The sequence below is a fragment of the Meleagris gallopavo genome, chromosome 3 (assembly GCF_905368555.1).
Source record: "Meleagris gallopavo chromosome 3, MGAL_WU_HG_1.1, whole genome shotgun sequence".
Classification (NCBI taxonomy): domain Eukaryota; kingdom Metazoa; phylum Chordata; class Aves; order Galliformes; family Phasianidae; genus Meleagris; species Meleagris gallopavo.
Window position 1 is genome coordinate 72764318 of NC_139406.1, and position 22157 is coordinate 72786474.

General features: G+C 39.0%; 1 protein-coding gene across 1 annotated transcript; it reads left to right on the forward strand.

The window, feature by feature from the left end:
* Positions 1-36: 36 nt before the first annotated feature.
* POP1 (POP1 ribonuclease P/MRP subunit) lies at positions 37-21461 on the forward strand. The gene is made up of 15 exons (XM_085221466.1): positions 37-297; positions 1335-1499; positions 2352-2527; positions 5109-5357; positions 6483-6570; positions 6758-6933; positions 7438-7688; positions 7811-7904; positions 8678-8789; positions 9361-9480; positions 15176-15291; positions 16661-16852; positions 17745-17899; positions 18565-18903; positions 19659-21461. The coding sequence occupies exons 1-15, from the start codon at positions 174-176 to the stop codon at positions 20320-20322; spliced, it is 3021 nt and encodes a 1006-aa protein (XP_085077592.1). The 5' UTR covers positions 37-173; the 3' UTR covers positions 20323-21461.
* Positions 21462-22157: the final 696 nt, after the last annotated feature.

Sequence of the window (22157 nt, forward strand, 5' to 3'; positions counted from 1 at the left end):
TGCATTCTGGGCAATGCAGTCCTTCTGGATGTGGCTGCGCGGCGCGCATGCGCCTCTGGGGTTTGGGAGGCCGCGTGTAGCGCGAGGTTGGGGCGCCGCGCATCGCCTGCAGCGCTTTAGGCCCGTCGGAAGGAGCGCGGGACGGTTCGCCTGAGCGCCGTAACCCAGCTGAGATGTCTGCAGCGAGGGAGAAGAAGCGGGCCAGGAAGATGAGGAACCAGCCGGCCAGCGTCACGCTCCCTGCCGAGCCGGGGTCCTTTCCCGGCGGTGGCGGCAGCAGGGCCTGCTCGGCCCCAGGTACGGCCTCTCCTTCGGGACGCGGAGCCGTTGGCAGCAGCTCTGTGGGTGCGACCCAGGAGCTCAGGAGCCTGCTTTAGAGGTTGGTGGCCCTGCCTGTGGAAGGCGGTTGGAGATTCGTGATCCTTGAGGTCCCCTCCAACCCGGGCCATTCTGTGGTTAGATTTCTATTGCTTAATTTTGGTACTCATTTAGCTGCCTGTACCAGAAAATACGTACTTTAACTGCACCAACATACACGTGCCATGTGCTATGCTTACTGTGTTTATTACTGCAACAGAAATGCGTGTGACTTTACTGAAGACAGAAGGACAAACAATAGCTAAACTTGTAGGGGAAAAAAGAAATAAGAGAAAGAGGGGAAAGTTTTGCTCTGACTAGACGACAGTAAGAGTCTCTGCTGATGGCAGTCACGTAGGCTAATTTTGATCACAGAATGATCATAGAATGGCCTGGATTGAAAAGGACCATAATGATCACCTAGTTTTAACCCCCCTGCTATGTGCAGGGTCGCCAACCAGCACACCAGGCTGCCCAGAGCCACATCCAGCCTGGCCTTGAATGTCTTCGGGGATGGGGCATCCACAACTTCCTTGGGCAACCTGTTCCAGTGTGTCACCACCCTTTGTGTGAAAAACTTCCTCCTAATATCTAACCTAAACCTCCTCTGTCTCAATTTAAAAACCATTCCCCCTTGTCCAATCACTATCCAGCCTCATAAATAGCCATTCTCTCTCCTGTTTATATGCTTTGTAATATGTTCATGTTGATCAGGTCTTTCCCTCTGGTCTTAATGGGTATGAGTATGGGAGGTATGGATTGGGTATCATTTTCAAAATGTGCAAAAGCACATGAATCTGCTGCTGGCTTGCTGGCTAGCTTTTTTTTTTTTTTTTTTTTAATGAAAAATAACTTTTTTTTTCAGTTATATGTGTTAAATAGTCAGAAGAATGTGCAATGCAATCTTAATAAAGCTATGTTTACAATCCAGTACCTGGATGACTTTGTATTTCTGTGTTTGTTTCTAAACCCTCCAGGAGATGTTCGTTCTGAGCAGCAGTATCAACAGCATAAATTTTTGCATCAGTCACCTGGGCCTCACTATAGGAAAGACCAAAATAGAGGAGACTCAAGAGGCAGAGGGAGGGGAGGATTGCAAGGAGAGCATCAGAGTTCTGAGGAAATGCCTAGATACATAACAGGTTTGTATGTATAATAAAAGGTCACACTTTCCAGGGCAACTTGCTAGAAATTGCTTGTTGTCTATCTTAGATTTTGTGCAATAGCAAAAATCAGAACAGGTGTTTTGGTCAACGTGTGTGTTGTCTTTCTGTTTTTCCTGATTTTCTCCAAAATAAAGAAAAGTTTGTGCACTAAAATGAATTACTACCTGTTGTTCGGTGAGTCCTCTCAGACTTCTGAGTTGAAAAATTGCACTCCTTATAACGAGGGGTATGCATTTGGGTTTTGGTTTACCAGTAAAATGAATACTGACAGCCATCTGTTTTTAATGTAGTTGGTGGAACTGTTTATGCTCATGTTGTGAGTTAAAGGAACTTCTAACAGAACGTTTGTTTAGGAAAGCAAAGAAACAAATTAGTTTTTCAAATTATGGTAGTGCTATGATAATGAATGCACTTCCATAAGGATTAAACAAAATCAACCTCTGATTTCTTTATTTGATCATTTTAAAACTGTATGTGTATGATCATTGCTTCCTGTTTTTTCCATGATTAAGTTTTTCCATCTGTCTGAATAATACATGCAAACATTGCTGCCATAGTAAAGAAGTACTTTGTGCGAGTAGAACTTGTTGGTTATACCTCAGCTTTCAGTATTTGCCGTAACATACTGGTAAGCTTCAGGATATCTGAAGTACAGGAATTATGTTCATAATAGACAGCAGAGGATATCTTTGCTTTATCTCAGGAAGTCATTAGACTGGTGTACTAGAGATACTCTGCTGGAGTTCACTAATTTATGTACGTTGTCCCTTTTTTTTTTTTTTTATCTTTGCCATTTGCCATGCTCTGATGGAGTTCTTTTCATTCCAGTGTCTACCTTTGCTCAAGCTCGTGCTGCTGAGATCAAAGCCATGCTGAAAGCAGTTGCACAGAAGTCTTCCAACTCTCTAGTTTTCCAGACTCTGCCCAGGCACATGCGAAGGCGAGCTATGAGTCACAATATTAAGCGCCTACCCAGGCGACTGCAAGAGGTTGCCAGGAAAGAGGTATAAGTGCATTTTATGGTATTTGATGAGCTATATAATGGACATAGCTATTGTGCAGTGCTCAGCTGTACATTTATTTTATACATTTTGTTACTGTTCAGAGCTGAGCTTGTCTGCAAAGCTTCCTTATATAGAGAGGCTCACAAACTTGGGCTGACATTTGAATGCAAAACCTACATTTTAGTAGATCTCAGAGTAGTTGTCAATAATCTCTTGGCTTCATGAGTATTGTATGTCTTGAAAAGTTACTGGAGTAATGATGATCATACCCCCTACTGCAGGAGCATTTGTTTGGCTAGTGTATCAAGGTCTCAGGTGATGTAGGAGTCCTCAATAACACCTGCCTATCCTGCAGCTCACCACTGCTTTGAGCTGTGACTTCACAGGACTCAATCTAGCACAACTTGTTCATAACTGGCACAGCATAGCTCAGACAGGGTAAGTGCAGTGGAGTAGCTGACAGGTTGCATGCAGCTTAAGGCCATTCCTTGTTGGTCGTTAAACTCATATTGGAGTAGCATCTTATCATTTAGCCAGAATGCTTCTATGTATTTACTTATTCCTTATATGCTATGGCATTTCTCTGTGTAAAAAAAAAAAAAAAAAAAAAAAAAAAAAAAAAAAAAAAGTTCAGTAGCTTTTCTTTACAAGATGGTCATCTGATGTTTGGCATTCATCGCTTTCTCTGGACACTTCTTAAAGTGATCAGATGAATTTGCTAGGTAAGTTTTCTGTTTATTAAGGTTGATTCATTGACATATTTCTTGTATTCTTTTTCCCTCTTGCTTTACCTTTTTTGAGTTCTCTGAGAACTTTCCTCTTCTTCCTCAAGTTCCTGAAGATTCATGATTCAGAAACTGCATCATGTACTTCTGCATGTGTTCCTAAGGGTGTGGTTTATTGGATCTTCATAACCTGCATCTCTGCTTTTATTGCTCCAGTTGGCATTTTTTTTTATTTGTTAGTCATGTTGATCTACAGCGCCTTCTTTAGGAGGAAGGCAGCATGGGCTGTTTTGCATAGTTTACACTCTGCCCTTGTTAAATAATTTAGATTTCTTTCATGCTTGTATTTGATCCATTTGTGTTCTGCTTTTTTAACTCCTTTCCCATGATAGTATTTCCAACTTCTGTGTATATACTCACATTGATAAGTTCTTGCTTTAACTTTTGCATGGTTCTTGGATTTTTGGGGTGCTATAACTGTCCCTGCTGCAACTGTTTTACTTCAACCACATTCTCTCTCCTTGGTTCTTTTTGAAGTTTGTGTTCTTATGTAGGATATTTTGTTTCGTGCTTTCTTAGAACTTCTTTTTCTCCTGAGCTGTTTCCTTTTTTACAGGTTCTGCCCATTAGTGTTCAGAGTTTGAAGTCTGTTTCTTCAAAGTTGACTGTTCTGGTTCTGCTGTGCTTTCTTCCTTTTCTTAGATCTTTGAATATGACCATATTGATCCAAAAGTTTCCCTTGATTATCTCTTACTTCTTCACAAGCTTGAAGACAAATACATTTTTTTTGTCCATATTACCACATCCCTTTTTTTTCTCTGATTGCCTTTCACACTTATGTACCATTTACATAGTGGCTTATGTTGCCTGATCTATAGTGGAATGATTATTCTGATTGTGACTTGGAACTTTTAAAATTATTATGTGCACATCTGTCTTTACATCATGGCTAGTTTCCATGTCTACTCTGCTCACAGCAGTGATCTAGCATTCTCATTCTTGTAACCAGTTCTAATTCTAGTTCTAACTCCTAGTTCTAATTCTTAAAACCAGTGATCTACTGTCAACCATTTCTTTGTGAGCCCCCAAAGGACATCCTAAGAAGTAGGGTTTTTCCTGTCATTTCTCAAAAAGACAAATCAAACCTTGAGAGACAAGCCTTCCTCTTCAGCCATTCACCCTTAGTAATTCTATTCTTGACTAGGTCTTTATCAGGGAGTTTGTCTGACATCACCATATTGGCTTCTACACACTGTAGAGACTGTAAGTATCCTTAGGTCCTATCTGCCAGTCTTAGAATCCTTGCTGCTCCTCTATGAGCTCACATCTGCAGGTTCTCCTGATGCCATGTTCATTGGTTCGTATGAATATGCTGATGTTGAACAAAAGTTTTACACAGGAAAGCAGCAGTTCTTACCAGTTCTCTACTGGTACGTTTCTGAATGTCTGGGAACTCTGGTTTCTGGGTTCAAGTTAGCCTTAATTTAATGGGCTGCCCTGGGAGGTGGTGGAGTCACTGACCCTGGAGGTGTTCAAGGAACGGTTAGATTTTGTGTTGAGGGACATGGTTTAGTGAGTACTATTGGTGATGGGTGGATGGTTGGACTGGATGATCTTGAAGGGCTTTTCCAACCTTGGTGATTCTGTGATTGGTGGAATTGTGTGGATGGGACTTGCATATACTCTTTCCATTGTTTATTATCCTCAGTCCAGATTGCAAAGTTGTGGGGAGCTAATGTCAAAATAAAGCATAAATTATGCTAGTACTTCCTGTATCCTTATATATGCTAACCTTTTTCTTCAAAAGAAGCTTTTCTTTTTGAGATTTACTTCAGTGTTTTCTCTTTTGAAAACAGGCTGAGAAAGCTGTACATCAGAAAAAAGAGCAGTCCAAGACTAAATGCCGCAAAGCCAGAAGACGCCACGTAAATTTGGTAGCAGATTTTAATCGCAGGCAAAGGAAAAATATTTGGCTGGAAACACATATTTGGCATGCAAAGAGATTTCATATGGTAAAGAAATGGGGATACTGTTTAGGAAACAGCCCTACAGAGAAGTGTTACAGGGCTTGTTACCGAGCCATGACAAATCACTGCCTTCTTCAGGTATCACATTTGCATTTTCCTTATTCTTCCTTCAAGGCGAAGTAATCAACTCTTCAGTTCTAATGCATGTTTTTGTCACTTTGAAGTAATGTTGTGTCAGCTGTTAATAAGAGCTAGCTATGAAAGCAGGGTGAGGAAAGTGATCCTGCCCCTCTACTCTGTGTAGGTGAGACCTCATCTGGAGTATACTGTCCAGATGTGGAGTCCTCGGTACAGGAGAAAGATAGACCTGTTAGAGATCATCCAGAGGAGGGCCACAGAAGTGATCCAAGGGGTGGAATGTCTTTGCTATGAGGACAGGCTGAGAGAGCTGAGGCTGTTCAGCCTGGAGAAGGTTTTGGGTAGACCTGAGTGTTGCCTTTCAACATCTAAAAGAGGGCTATAAAAAAGAAGGGACAGATTCTTTAACAGGGTCCGCTGTGACAGGACTAAGGGAAATGGTTTCAAACTAAAGGAGAGGAGATTTAGATTGGGCATAAGGAAGAAGCTTCTTACAGTAAGGGTAGTGAGGCAGTGGAACAGGTTGCCCAGAGAGGTGATGGATACCCCATCCCTGGAGGCACGCAAGTTCGGGCTGAATGGGGATCTGAGCACCTGATGTAGCTGTAGGTGTCCTTGCTCACTGCAGGGGATTTGGACCAGATGACCTTTAAGGGTCCCTTCCAACTCAAACGATTCTGTAATAAATGAGTAATTTCATAAGTGTTGTGAAAAGTGGACAGTATCAGAGTAAGATGAGGTTATAGAAGAGTCTTACATATTAAAAAGATATCTGTAGCTGAAATACTTCATCGTCAGCCATAGGAGCTAAGAGATTCAGTGAATTCCTGCATCTTCTTGCTGAGAAGGATGGCACCAAAGGCAGACACTTTGTTGTGTGACCTTTCTGGTGTACTTATTCAAGGAGCGGGTTGTTCCCCAAATGAGAAATGTCTGACAGCTGTCCTACAGCAAAAAACTTTATTTAATTAAAAAAAAAAAACAATAATAATGTTTTCTGTTTGACTCAAGCAGTTGTTTTTCATTTACTTAAATTTAACTGTAAATTATGAAGCTCTATGTTGACCCTTCCTTGCCAGGTTCACTTTCAAGTGTTCTCACTTTTCCACTGTCTTATTGTTTCAGGATTTATCATACTATTGTTGTTTGGAGTTGACTGGTAAAGAGAATGAGCTTCTGAGACAACTTGCTCGAATATGTAGTGTTGATGCAGGTAAGATTTAACTAGTTTGATAAGTTTTTGAATAGTCTGAAGCAGAGACGTCCAACCTGCCAGTTGCATGTGAGCTTGTACTGTGCTCACCCCGTGCTGCTGTGCCATCATGGCAGTGGCTCTTAAATTTTTTTTATTTCTTAAACAAGAAGTTACTTTGTTTTTCAATAAGCATCTTCTTCTTCAGGATTAACATTTGGAGCAGCCAGTTGTCTGTCTGGAAGATTCGAAGGTTCCTTGAATCTTTACCGAGCAGATCGCTATCCTGAGGACATGCTTGGTCCTGTTACATTTATTTGGAAACCGAGGTGTGGGTCTGAAAACAGACAGTTATGGATCTGGATGCATCCAGCTCTCAAGCAGGTATCCTGTTTTTTAGTGTTGAACTCAAATTTCTTCATGCATTCTCTGTTTCTTATGCTGCAGATATGTTCTGAAAGGTTTCCACTCTTAACTATCCTGTCTGCATCTTACTGTTGTACAGAACGTGCATGCAACTGAAGTATTTTGTGTGAGCTTGTTAAAAATTTTCTACTGCCACTTTCTGGGGATTTGTTCACAATATGTTGATGCCTGTTTTGCTTCCTTCCCACTGCCATCCGCAACAGGCTGTTTGGTCCCTGTCATCACAAGTAGTCATAATCTGAACTTAAATTGCAAGCACACTTTTTTTTTTTTCTTTCATTAATTTGAGTGACAGTAAGTTTGTAGCATCAGTATTACTTTCAGCATGTGACAGTGCTCTCCATGGACTTAAACAGAGTGAAGATCATTCCCTATAATTCAAAATGGAAAACAATCACTAGAATTGAACTCATAAAACTGGACTGCTTACTCTCTTAATCCAAACTTTTTACTTTTCTTTAGGACGTATTGAATGAGTTGAAAGCAATTTTCCAGTGTTCAGGGCCTGAGGAGATCTGTATTCCTGAGCCAATTGCAACACTAAGTCAAGAGGAAAAACAAATGGATGTTGTTCAGAGCCTTGGCAAAAAAAGAAAGAAGGAGGACAAAGAAGGAGATAAAGCTGTGCCAGTGAAGAAAATAATTGGTGATGGCACTAGAGATCCATTCCAGTCCTACTCCTGGGTCTCACAAACTACTGGCATTGTGATCAGGTTTGTTCACAGTAGAGTTAGAAACTCTGACCCTTAACCTGTTAATGTAGCTGGATCATAGCATAACAGAAAACTGTGTGCTGTACGATTGTACACTCACCTGAAACTTCCCTCTCTTTCAGCGATCAAACAATGGAGATTCTCAAATATCGACTGATTGGCCCGTTATCACACTCTGTCCTTACAGAGACCCTGAAAGCTGCTTCTATCCAAACAGTAAGGACAATGGCCTGATGGGTATTACTGTCATTTATACAAGAGTTCTAGAGCGTGCAAACTTCTTCTTGCTAGAAAGAATCATTAGGCATATTTATTACGAAAGGTTAACCTATATATTTCTACTCTGTTAGCTTCTCTATATTGAGCCTCTCGATTAACGCAAACCTCAGGAAGAGTTTGTATCTGGATTTCTGGTATGGGTAGAAAGAAAATGGAAGCTCTGATGCTGCTGAGAAGGCTCTAAAGGTTTTGCTACAGTGATGTATTGAGAGGTTGAAAATAATTTGTACTTTTTGCAAACCATATTACATTTTTCATTCAGTGAGCTAGAGGACCTTTTGGGCAAGACATGAAAGGTATAGAAAACATTTGTGTTTTAAATCAAATACATATTTTCTCCAGGATTTAGTATTTTATCCACCTCTTAGCACATTCCATCAGTGTAGTTTTAATGGATGTGGGGTTTTTTTGTGTGTCTCTTGCAACAAACTTGAGGAGGCCATGACATCTCTGGTTTTCTATAAGAAGTCGTTGACTACAGAGTTAGGAAGAATTGTGGATTGCTTTGTTTACTTTTGGGATACAAACTGAATATGCTTATTGGAGAATACCGTAAAGTGAAATGTAGGAATAAGCTTCATCAGGAAAAAATGGTTTTGATTTGAAACTTGAAGGAAGCAACCATAGTGATTAAGGCGAACAGACTGAATTCATATGATTAGAAGTTACTGACTTACTGCTTGAGTTAATTGGATGATGTTGTTTTCCAGGAGATGGTGGATTCAGAATCGAAACTGAATAACTGGTGGGTAGAAAACTGCAAGGACTCTGAAAAAGTATCTCTTCATCATCGTCAAACAGCTATCTTTGAGCTCTTAGAAGGTATTTGGGCATGGGCAATAGGGGAGGAAGGGGAAACTTAAATTCTAGTGGTCAGAACTGGCATGCAACGGAGTTGGCTTCAGTTTGGTAAGGCATAGTTTGTGTTTGATCAAGAGAGTAATGCCCTTGAGCATGTACTTAAGTAATTACTGTGGCATGTCAAAGATTTGAGAAACATTACTTTTTATTTTTTTAATGGAGCTTTAGTCCTTTTTGAAGGCCAAACTCTTTAACAGATATATTCTGTTTTGTTTCTTGTCTTCATAAACATTTCATTTCTAGCACTGAAACAGGTAAGGAGCTGACTGGTAAATCTCAAACTATATTCAAGCTATCCAGTGAGGCGATTAAGCAGAGATGAGGTAAAACTTTTAAAGATGTTTTATAATTTCTTTAACAAGCATTGGTGAATTTTCAAAACATGCTGAATCGAGTACCTCTGAATTGCTACTCTGGCTTATAGTGGTGTCACATCACTGCAGGCAAAAAAGTACAGAATAACAGTGCAGGAAAAAGTAATCACAGTTTTATTGGTGGTTTCATGGCAATGTTCATTTGTGTATTTTTAAAGGGATAAGTTCACCATCAGAAATGCCACCAGGTACAATACTGGGCCTCACTGTTGGAGATCCTCGTGTAAATCTGCCAAAAAAGAAGACAAAAGCCATTCCAGATCCGGAAAAGTACCAAGGTAAAATGCTTTGCTTACATTGTGCTTGCATGGAACTGCCAAAGGCATATGAAGTTCAGTTTCTCTCTGCACTTCTGTTTTCATTTACTGTCCTTTTCCACTGCTTTTTTTTGTTGTTGTTGTTTTCCTCTAGCATTAGGTTTCAGAAGTTTCCTTCTTTGTACATACCTCTTCGTAGCAGAAACAGGCTTAAAATTGCACGGGTTGCATATATTTTAAAACAGCAATTGAGAGGGAGGGACATGCACCATAGCTGGTCTTGTGCTCAGTGGAAGCCTCTGTCTGACCATACAGATGATCCAGGTTCGAATCCTGGCAAGGCCAACCAGGTGCTAAAAGCTACTCAGTGACTACTTGGTATTTAGTCTTCCAGGTGCTATTTCTCTCTCCAGAAACGGTTCTAGAGTTTGGTTTATAGTATTTGAATGTTGCAGTTTCACTGTAGGAAAATGCAAAATTAGCATTTTAGATTGCTAGGAGATGCATGAGTGACTTTAGACTTTCATTTCGGTGCAAGATACAAGATCAGTTGGATTTGAACTTCCTTGAAAAATATGCAAGAACAAATAAAATGGGATTTCTGCACAGTGCAGTGTATGCATTTACATTTAGGTTGATTGGACACAGGCTGCTTAAGGTAGTATGAGAAACAGAATAGCCAACTAGCAAACAAAGACAAGTGAAGTTTCTTTTGGTTGCGTATTTCCAAGATGGTAGAACAATACAGCCTTATCTTTTGTTTAAACCAAGTTGAACACTGATTTTAGTTGCCATCTTATCAACTCTTCCTATTCAGACTTTCTTATATCTTCCTATTCCAACCTTTGTGGAACAGCTTCTGTCCTGTTTATTATCGTTTCTGCTCAGTTGCTTTCTCATCATTAATGTTCATGTTGGAAATGTTGCTGCATATGTGACCTCTGCTTTGGTTCCTTCCTGCTGAGGAGTAAGGTGAGCTATATAGCACTTGTTTACAGAGACTGGTTTGAACTGTTAAAGGAGTTAGCAACCAAAACAAGTAATTTCTCACCATTCATTTTGCTTGTCATGTCTGTGAAAATATGTTCAAGAAGGCGAGATGAGCTGAAGTCTTCTAAGCATTGAAGTGCCATGTAGTAGTTTTTCTCCCTCTGGCAAAGATGATTCTTCCCCAGGATGGAGGGCTGTGATAGAGAGGTAACGATGTGTTGTAGGGAGTCAAGGGAAAGAAGGTACTTACACCTTTTTTATTTTGACTTGCTAGACATGGCCATCTCCAAGTCTTTCTGTTTGGAGTTATCCTTCAACTTGCAAGAAATCTCGTTAACCACATAGTCACAAAAGCCAAGCTAGTTTTGCTTTCTGGTTCCTTTCTGAGTTAAGTGAGTGTTTTGTTTTGGTTTTTCTTTCATCATAAACTTAATACTATATCTGCCTTTTCTGACTTTTCTTCAGGTGAGGGAGAAAGTCTTTGATCAGCGAACAAGAAAATGTAAACTGCATACAATGCCTTCTAATTTGGGTTCTACTAAAGAACTTGGTGTTGCACAAATGCAGTACTGTCAGATCAGTTAGAAGTAGGCAGAAGAGTGAAGGATAATACAAGTTCCTTCCAACAGAAAATAAAAAGGGCATTGTGGTAAGAGTAAGAGAGTAGAAAAGGATAGTTTTTCTACAAGAAGCAGTTAAGAGGTAATTTCACACCTGAGTGACTTCTTAATACTGTGAATACTGGGAAATGGGAAGACTCAGAGGATTATTCAGAATCTCCTGTGTACCTATTACTTTATATAGTGGGGAAATCTTATGGTATGGTAGTTCATCTCTCTTATCTAGGAACCTTAAAACTGAGGTGTGACTGCCACTCTTCTCTCTGCCTCATTGATATTCCTAGGTGTTAGTTGAAGAGAGAAGCTATTATTACTCTCCAAAGCCTATTGTTCCTATCTTAATTTTGTAATTGACAATGTGACAGCTACTACCAGTGCAATATCTCGCCTCAATAGGCTTATTTGTTCAAGTAGTTGAAAGAAGTTACTTGGTTTTTGTTTGTTTTTTTCAATACTTCTAGAATATCAATCCATATTGGATTCAGATCCTTACGTAATTTTCTAGGCTGGGGGAAGCTTTCAGTTGCATTTGATTCCTGGTTATTTTTATTTTATTATTCTTTTTTTTTTAAAGAAAAATTGCATCAGTATTAATAAAAGGAAGCCTAGGCATAATCAGTTATTGTGCAAAATGCATACAAAAGGCAGATTAGATAAATAATCCGATCAGTTCTCTCTATGCAAGCATTATGATTTCTCCCCACTGTATTCTATTTCAGGACAAGGAATTATGCACAGCTTGTGATCTTGTTAGGGCATGTGATCTTACTGCAATTTTCACTGCCTCTATAAATCAACTGTATTTATTTATTTTTTTTCCTGTCAACCTACTTGATTGCCTGGCAGTTTTGCAGGAGTTCAAAAATCCATTCATTAAATGGAGGAGAAGCGGTTGAAGGTCATTCTGTGCAAAAAGATCACCTCTAGGTGAAGAATGTAAGCCACGAATATCTGGAATGACAATACTGCACACTGATCTTAGTGTTGCGCTCTTCCATAGAACTCTGTTGTCCATGCTTGATGTTAGATTATTGGAATATCCAGCGAGAATTTCATCAAAAGCAACGCATTACCAAAGATTATTCTAATTCAGTTTAGCAGTTTTACCAGCATTTTTTTCCATCCAGTTCTGTCTTGGTTCCATTGGTTCTTTTGCCCAGTAGATACCAGGAAAGGAATTCCTCAAATGTATTAAGGACAGTTTGTTTAACCAAGAAAAAAAAAAAAGAAAAAAAGGAATTTAATATTGGCAAGTTGTATATGTTAGTACAGCAGCAGTACTACCAATGTTTCCACAGTAACACCCACAAAGAAAGTCACGTTTCTCTTCTAGATAGTTGGTCCCTTGATGGGAGATGAGGTCTGTAATTTCACTGAGTTGGTTTTAATTTGCCCCTTGAGCAAATCATTTTGTGAGCATTAGAATTACATAAACTTTCTGAGTCTTGGTTTTAATGTAACCTTACTCAGTTGTGGTAATATGGCGAGATGATCTTTATGTGAGTAATGTTACTAGTCATTCATCCTTGCTGTATTTAATGTTTTTCCCTTTTTTGTTTCTTGGATATTCAAATACTATTGGTATTAATGTTAAGTTTGAAATGGTACTGCTTATCCTAGCAGATCCCATATTTGTTTTAATCTCTCTTGCTTTTTAATGTTATGTAGAAGTTAATTGCTTTTCTTAACATATGTTTACTTTGAAGATGCATTATTAGTCAAATGTGCAAATGGTTTAGGTAAGTTACAGACTTCTTAGCCCATGGGTTGTCATACATGAAATCTATGAAATGATAAGCATCTATCTATTTCCTCCATCCTCCTTGTTTTTTTCAAAACATTGTAAAATACGTCTGTGTATTTTTTCCCTCTGTGGATGATGTGTTCTGAAATCAGAAGAAATTTCAATCTTTCCCACTTACACTCCTGAATGCATATGCATAAAGGACGCATGCTGATGGGAATTTAACCCAGAACTGTCCTAATTTCTTTAGGCTGCAAGATAGAGAGTTTATGAGTAAATCACTTTTTACTGCCTTTTCAGCAGGTTTATGCCTTTTGGAAGTCAAACCTCTGAGCGATCAGTGCTTACATGATTGCGAATTAGCAGTAGTCTTCTTTCCTTTTAAAGTACTCTTCCGATGTTTTGGTTTGCTGCTACTGTCTTAGCACTGTTTGCTGCTCAACATGGGGTCTGTTGGAACCTCTAAACAGTCAGTGAATTAAATGCAGAGGAGAATGCATCATGAAAGGTGAGCTAAAGTTCCTTCTTCAAACACAGAACCTGAGTCTTTGCCAGTAAACACGTTCTTGCAGAAGTTTGCATATCTGGTCTTTTACATTGGCTCTTCTGGTACTACCTGCATACATGCTCTGAAACTACTCCCTAATGGTGCTTATGTTTCTGCTTCTGCTACTGCTGCTCCTCAGAGAGGGATGGAAAAAATTCAAACAGATGCACTCTTAATCTTTAACACTGCTAAGGTAATTTTAGAACAACTGTTGGAAACAGAATGAAACCTTCTTTTCTTTCCCTGTGTTTCCTGAGCATCAGCCATTGACATCAACAGAAGTAGGTAATATGATGGTTCTTGCTGACTTCTGTGTGCTTAGTAATAGGCACAATAGTTTGTGTGCTTAGCGTTTCCTCTACTAGCTGTAGCATCTTATTTGCTGCACCATTAGCAACTTACTCATCAGTAGGTTTATTTCCCCAGCATTCTTTGAAGGTGAACTAAAGAAAATGAAAGGGGAACAGCGTGAATTGGAGTATGTTTTGTAGAGAGGTAAAATTCTCCAGGTTGAATGTGAATGAAAGAAAAACAATGCACGAGGTTAGAGATTTTTAGAGTAAGTGAGGAGAACATTGGGCTGTGGGAATGGAAAGAGACGGGCATTAAAGGGCTCTTTAAAGTGGAAGAAAAATACTCATGTTCTGCAGTATAGGAATTCTAAGGAATGTATGTTCTTTAAATAAGAATGCTTAGCAAGTGTCATCTTAATAGCACTACCAAACTCAGGAAAGCTGCTACATTTAATGTTTCTGAGGATTTTTCAACTCGTAGTAGGATGGACAGCTGTAAATCATTTACAAACGATTACAAACATAATTATTGCAGTTATGTTTGGCAGTACCTATCCTATTGCTAGGACAACTTAATAATTCATATCTTCTGTACTGAAATTCTTTGTCCATGTTAACTGAAAAAAAAATTACCTGAGTTCATTCAAAAGATTAAGTTATTTAAAAACAAGCAAGAAATATTGTGTTGCTCTAACATGCAAGACCACTTAGATGACAAAGCAGTCCCCTTAAGTTTTAACTACAGAAATATTAGCAGCTTCATTGTGGTTTTTTATTTGTAAAGTTTATTTTACTTAAAATATGGATTGATATGCATTGCATGCTAGGTGCTGAATGCTTTTAATCCACAGAGTACAAAAGGTAGGTGTACGTTTTCTTTATTTTGTTTGAACTGGGGAGTTGAAGCAGAATTAGTTTTAAAGCCCTGTTGATGAGTTTTAAAGCTAAAAGTCTTATTCATCTTCAGTAAGCACACAACTGTTGGACTGTGCAGACTTATGCAATACATGGTCTTCCTTGTAGTGCAAAGCCTGAAAAAATCCAGAGTGGGAAGCTAGTGCTAAATAAGCATTGCACGGTAGTCATACCCATAGAAATGTTTCCTTTACGTACATTTTTTAAAGGGCATCTTTATTTCTCCTCTAAGTTTGCTTAGGTAAACTTACTCCAGGCTTTGAAACGTTTTTCTTTATGATTTTTACCAGAGTTGGTGAACTTCATACTTTTCCTGACAGGTCTAAGTCCAGAATATTAACAATGGCATTAAAACTTGCATTGCCAAAGATGATGTCATGTGTATTAAGTAATACCTGTCTGTGTGGGAATGCCAGGTTAATCCTTCTGAAAGTAACAGGTAGTTTATCTCATGTTTTGTATTTGGAAAAACATACATTAAGGTAGGATATTCCAGACACTCTAATGATTACATTTTAAATAGTCCGTTTTCTTAACTGTTTGTTCATTGTACTCATTAGAGGTTTTGAAAATTTGAGTTTTGTTTGAAGGTTCTCTTCTTTTGTAGATAATGATAAAGTTAGGCAGCTGTACCTGGAGGGTGTACCCGTTGAGTGTGCTCACAGCTTTATTTGGGACCAGGACATCCGTAAGAACGTCACTGAAAATAAAATCTCAGAGCAGGTAACTGATGAGGTGGATTGCCATGGAGAAAATGGCTAATGGTCCATATAGTGAAAATCTTGAAACTTGTGTAAATGCAAGAGCAGCAGTCTCCTAATGTAGTATTAGCACACGACTGAGTTGAAGTGTCTGTTCTGTAGCCTTTATGTGATATTCTTGTATAGCAGTTATTAATATCCAGTTAGAAGGAAGCTTTACTGAATTGTCCGCTGAACTAAATAATTGTGGTTTTATTTTTCTGAGAGATTTGAAATTGGATTTTCCTGCATCACTTTGACTCGCGTAGCACTTAAAAGGGATGAAGTGCCACAGAGGTGCCACAGAGATGCCCTGTCCATTTACTCCTCAATCATAACCAAGTGAATTCTCCTGACAAGAAAAAGATGAGACAAAGTAGATCCCTCTGGTTCTGAACTGCACTACACTGTTGTGGTCATTCTAGGCATCTGTGATTTGTTGACAGTTTGAAGTGCACTTCTGCAGATTCAAAATTTGACATTTACATTGGCAGTGGATGTACAACCCACAAATATACTGGCAAAAAGGTAACTTTGCCACTGGAGGTGATAAACTTTTGACACCCTTGTAATCAAGGAGAAAATGTTTGTGTGGCAGAAACATTTCTCGAAATGTTCTCTTGATGCAGATTGGTTTTGTGCTCTTACAAATTGTCTGTCATAGTGTAAAAAAGCAGAATGCTTCCTCAGTATTACAGTAATGCATAACAATCTTCTTATGTTCTTCCTCTTGTGAAATATACAACTTAGCTTACAGAACAACCGGTGCAAAAGAGACATGCAGAGACATATATAATTGCAGTCTGGTGCTCTGGGTTTTTTGTTTTGTTTTGTTTTTTTCCCCATGTTTGTATTTTTAATGCAGTACAATGAAATGTAACAAGTGATGATTGACAAAGCCTTGGTACCTGCATGCTTTCAGTGAAACTGATTCATGACAAAATACTCTTTTCTGTATATCTCTCTGGATATAGTTCAGATTTTCCCTTTGTGTTGACAGACTGTCTGAAAGCATGTGCTCAGTACAGCCTTGTGCACAGGTCTATAAATACCAAGTTGGAATACTTGCCTTTTTTCTTCATCTGTGCTGTATGTCTTTGAACTGGAGTTTCAGTACCTTCCTTTCATCAAGGACAATGGAAATTTAAAGGGGTGGGGGGTGAAGGGTTCTTAAGTGCTTTTTCTAAAGGTTTTTTTTTTTTTTTTTCATGCCTCAGTGAAAGTCAGTTCAAAAGTGTAAAGTGTTATTGATTTATTTTTTCTAGTTATAAGTTTATCTCATTCTGTATCTTGGAAGGATATGTGGAAGAGGGGAAAAGCTTACTAACTTACGAGAAAATTCTCCTTCTTAGGAATTAAACAAAATGAGAGCCCAGTTACTGGTACCTGGATCTCAGCTTGATTTGGGTCCTTGTGAATCTAAAATTCCTATACTGTTGGTGCAACAGCCAGGAAAAATGGCTGGAGAAGATCGACCAGGATGGGGGAGTGGCTGGGATATCTATCTCCCAAAGGGCTGGGGCATGGCTTTCTGGATTCCTTTTGTAAGTAACATTCATTAAAAATGGCAAGTAAATCTAACAAATGATACCATTTGGTCTGAAATACCATTTTAAGCATACTTTGCATTGTGTAATCAAACCATCACAGTATCAAAATCCCCCCGTAAAGAGAATGTATGAACTGGTTGATGACAGTCTTGGTTTTAAAATCTTAAAAATAAATAAACAATAGCTTTCTGTATCTTCTTTTGAGTATAACTGTGCCCATATGGCAGTTTGAAGCAGGAAATGAGAGAAGAGGGTAAGAAGAGAAAGCTGATGTTATAGCTGTTTGATTTTGTTTCTAAGAGCGTTTGTCTCTAATGGTAAGTGATTCGGTGCCAATTGCTAATCTGCTTCCAGCTTGGCTATCTCTGCCATTGTCAACAGTTTAGCTGCCTTTGGTTTGGAAGGGGAGCTTGAAATATGATTTAAGCTAGTCTGACTGTATCTTGGGCACTCTTACGGGTATCCTACTTTGAATGTTAGATAGTTAATGTAGTGCCTTTCTGCTCTTAACATTGCACTTCTGAATGTAGAGGGGAAATAACTGCAGTGTTACTTGTTGTATAGTTCAAATTAGTTGGAGAGTGACTATTGAGTTAATAGTATGTTCCAGAAACATGCAATATGAGAACCTGTGAAATTCTGTTTATTTCTGTTGATTATTTTTCAAAATTTAAATTTAAAGAGAAACAACGTTTTTATTGAAGTTATCATTTAGGACTGTGAAAACCTTATTTAATTGATTTTTTTTTTTTTTTTGGAAAACTGAAATTACAGGCTTTCCTTTTTCTACAGCAATGGCTTCAAAAGTATTAATGTTTTATCTCAGTTAGGAAGCAGAAATCAATACAAACATTGCTTCTGGGGGGGGGGTTGATTTTTATAACAGATATATCGAGGTGTACGAGTTGGTGGCTTGCAAGAAGCTTCAAAACATTCTGAGTATCAAAGAATACCTCACACTCCAGATGATTTCCCTGATTGCCCAGCAGGAATGCAGTTTGCCAAAGAACTGGAAAGCAGTCTTCTTGACAAATTCAAACGGTAACATTAACTTTGATTGATTACAAGAATGGAAGAGAAAAACAAACTGCAGTGCTTAAGATAGTTCCTTTGTTATCTGTTGTTGCATTCATTTAGACTTGGACTTCAGGAAGGTCTTTCACCATTGTTTTTAAAGTACTATGTCAATAAATAAATTCAAGAGAAGTTTTGCTAATTGGATCAATCAATGAACTAAAACCACCTATTTCTAGAGTGAAGCTCAGTTACAAGACTGAGTAAAAAATAAAGTTATTTCAGGCAAGCTTCTCGGCTACTTAGAGAGAAGGTAGAAGTTTGCCTTTGTTTTCTTTATAGTCAATGCAATACCATGCTTATGGGGCAACTGGAAGTGTCTTCTGAGCAAACTGGTATCAGTTCCAGCTACAACAAGTAGGAGAATTTCAGAGGAAATGGTGATAGTGGTGATAGTCAGTAGTATCCAACATCACTGAAAGGATATAGAGGGCAAACATATATCAATGTTGTCTCGAAGTATAACTTGAGAATTACTGGTGAGGTTACTGAATGCACAGCTAACTTTCTGTTTTAAATGCTTGTTTACTATTAGAATGGCATGGCAAAGTAGACAGTTAGCCTTTCTAAGTGCCAATTTGGAATAAGAATGCTGGATATAAATCTTTTTATGTACTTGATTTATTACTTAGACGTCCACCTGCAAAAAGGGCAAATTATGTCAAACTGGGCACTCTGTCCCCCTTCATCTGTCCTTGGGGGCAGCTGGTGAAGAGCTGGGAAGGAAGAATGAAAGCTTCAGAAGAACTTGTGCATCGTTCTTCCCCACATGCTGAGCACTGTGCAACTGAAGGACATCGCTTTTGTGACCCCAAACCAGAAGTGGTGAAAGAAGCTTCCCCTGAGACTGGTGAGGTAGAGGAGACCATGGAAATAAGCTCCGAATATTCCATAAAGACAGAGGGTGATACAGGCACTCAAGGTTTTGATGAAAGAGGTGAAACTATGAGAAGTGACTTTATTGTTCTCAGGTATGTCAAAAAGTACAAGCACGTGAGGTATTATTTATTAGGGGTAATTGAATTGGAAAAAGGAATGGCTCAGCCTTGATTAGAGAAAGATTTGGTTCAAATACACTGAGGAGGAGATTAAGTAATTTTGCTGTTGAGTAGAAGTCCTAGTTTCCTCAAACAAACACTATGAGTAGAGGAAGTAAGGAATTGTCTTAAATACAACAGGCTTGAATTTAGCATCTTCTTGGAGTTGATGTGCTCTGTCTGCTTCTACGTGTGTAGAGCTTAGAGGATCATATTTGTGATTTAAAACTTGCAGTGCATATCAGCACGTTCTCTTTTTTTAATGCATTGTCTCAGATGGTCTGCAAAGAGGATAGAATCTCCTGTATTTCACTGTAACATACGTGGGTGCCAACAGTGTTTGGAAAGTGCCTGAATGCAGATCTTTTCATTTTTAAGTAGCTATCAGGGGAAGAAATATTGGCAGTTCAGAACTGAATTGTGTCACTGAAGGTTATAAAGCTTTTGTGATCAAAACAATCTTTAGCAAACTGAGTTATATTCATGTCTTCAGAACAAGTAGCCTCCTAACACATGAATTTCACTTGCCCGTGTTCTTATGCTGAGAGTTACAGACATCAGCTGGAAAGGTTACAGGAAGCCCCAGGGCTTCTTTAATCATGCTCTTTCAAATAGGTGACCTTCTGGATTTCTATTGTACTGCGTATTAATAACTATCATTTTTGTTGATTTTTAAACCTTTTTAATAGGAGTGAGAAATTACTAATGCAGTTATCAGCCTGGTGCTACCCCACTTCTGGAAAAGATCGGCGGCCTCGCCTTGTTTCTCAGCTTGGAGGAAAGGAAATGACTGAAGATGTCCTTTTGCCAATCTTGATCAGCTATCCCAGGGCTCTGGTATGGGTCAACTTGTCTCTCCTGAGGAAGGGGAACCCTGAATTGCATGCCATGATTTGCATCCCAACAGAAGATGACTTACTGCATTTAAGCAAGGACAGACTCTTCTGTGGTCCTCAAGAACCCAAGCATCGTGACATATTCAAGCACAAGGTACAGAAGCTAAAAGAGAATAAGAGGAAGAAGAAAGAGGAAGATAATGTGAAGGCTCAAGAAAGCAACCCTCCCAGTATTCCAGAGAAAGAAACAACTGAGGAATGTAAAGACCTCATTCTAGGTCTTTGGTCAGGCACTCTCCCAGATGTTACTTCCCATTGCTCCAGAACTCTCTTGGGATATGTAACTCGAGGGGATTTTTCACTAGCTACAGGCTGTGGAGAAGCACTGGGTTTTGTTAGCTTGACAGGGTTGCTTTATATGTTATACAGCCAGCCAGCAGATAAAAAAGGGCTTGTTTTGCTGAGAACTCCAGCGTCTTTACAGTACAGATTTGCAAGACTTAGCATTGAGGTTTAAATATCACTGGAATTCAGTAGAATGCAAAATACACCAAAGTATGTATTATGTCTCCTATGGCCTTTCTGCTAGGCCTCTAATTTGAGGAAGTGTTTCTGAACCTTGAGGAATATGAAACGACTGGAAAGCTTTGAAGCATTATTAATGGGAATAACTGATATTTCAACCTGGTATTACTTCTGATGTCCACGTTGTGCAGGATTTCTGACAGTAACATACATGTCACCGTGATATTCTGTATCTGAGAAGCCTATTTTTCACCTCAGTGCTATAACGGTCCTGAAACAAAATTACAGATTTTCATTTTAGAAATCTTTTGGTGAGACGTCTGATAAATTGTAGCTTTCCAGATCACTGTTCACATATAAGCATGTGTCCTCTGGGCCTGTATATATAGCAAGTGGCTTTTACCAATTCCTTGAGTCTGAAAATGTATGGCTACAGTGGAACAGAACTAAGTAGACAATTCTAGCGCAGACAGCAGGTAAGCTGTGTTGGTGGAAAAGCTCTGTTTAAATGAAATGCAAATATATGATAGTCCAGCTGCATAACTTTAAAATTATAGCAACTAAAGCTCTTAAATTGGAAAGCATATCAATTTCTCTCTATTCTGAGAGAGGAAACTGTCTTTTTGAAAGATAATAAGCTTTTTGGATATAAATTGCTCTTGGTGGGTCGACATACGTTTTCTGTTGTAAGTGGGAATATTTTGATTCTGTGTAACATTTTATTTTTGTATGGAGTGTGCTGGGACCAAGGCTTTCTTCATTTTGCTGTAGGGTTTATGGAGGTTGAAGCAGTCATATAACCTATAAAATGTATGAGAATGGGGAGAAAGGTATTTAATTTGATTGGTGAAGGGTGATTACTTGTTTTTGTTGCTGGTTGGGCTTCTTTTTGTGTTTTTCTTTTTTGTTAATGGTAACTCTAACCTTCTAGCCATTCTTGAGTTAAGCAGCATAAAAATGAATTTACAGTAATGCACTGTAGTTTAATATGAGCATGGTACAAATATTTACCAGTTGGTAACATTAACCTAAAATGAGACGACAAATAAAAATGTAATCTATTGTAGATTCAGGAATCCTAACGATTCGGCTTGATTTGTTGAAGTAATAAATTAAATATGCATCAGTTGATTTTGTCTTCCTAAGTATCAGTCTGTAACTTAATTCCCACAGTCACAGTTTTGTTTGAAAAAGCCTTGGGCAAGTAAATGAATGTTTTGTGGAGTTCTTTGCTGCAGGGAGGGTTTAGTGTAACTTAACTTCATAATTATTAATGTTGAGGGCCATTGTTGGATTAAATGGAGATATTCAAGACCTGCCTGGATGCCTCCCTGTGCAACCTGGTGTATGGAGCCTGCTTTGGCAGGGAGGTTGGACTCTATGATCTCTAGAGGTCCTTCCAGCCCTTACAGCTCTGTGATTATGTGAAATGCGACACGTACATGGGGAAGGGAGGGAAACAAGGCAGATATGGGAAGATTTGAGAATAGATCCAGTTCACTTACGTTTGAACTCATTTGTTGAGGACTTTCCTGTTAATTTTTCCTGGCCAAAAGCCATGAATCCACTTGCTGAGTTTGCAAGCCAGATGGGCATTGTGCGTGCGTTCCCAGCTGCACTGAGCGGAATCATGGCATCGAGTGGGGCGGATTGCCTCAGATTGAGACCACAGCCTCCAGTAGTGGATCCAGCTTGCGATACGGCTCCATGAGGAACTGTGCGTGACCACTGACTGTATCAGTGCACCTGATGAAGTGATCGTCACGGAAGCAGCCAGGAGCAGCCCGGCATAGCTTTGCTTTGCGCGGCGCCTGCGGGCCGGTAGAT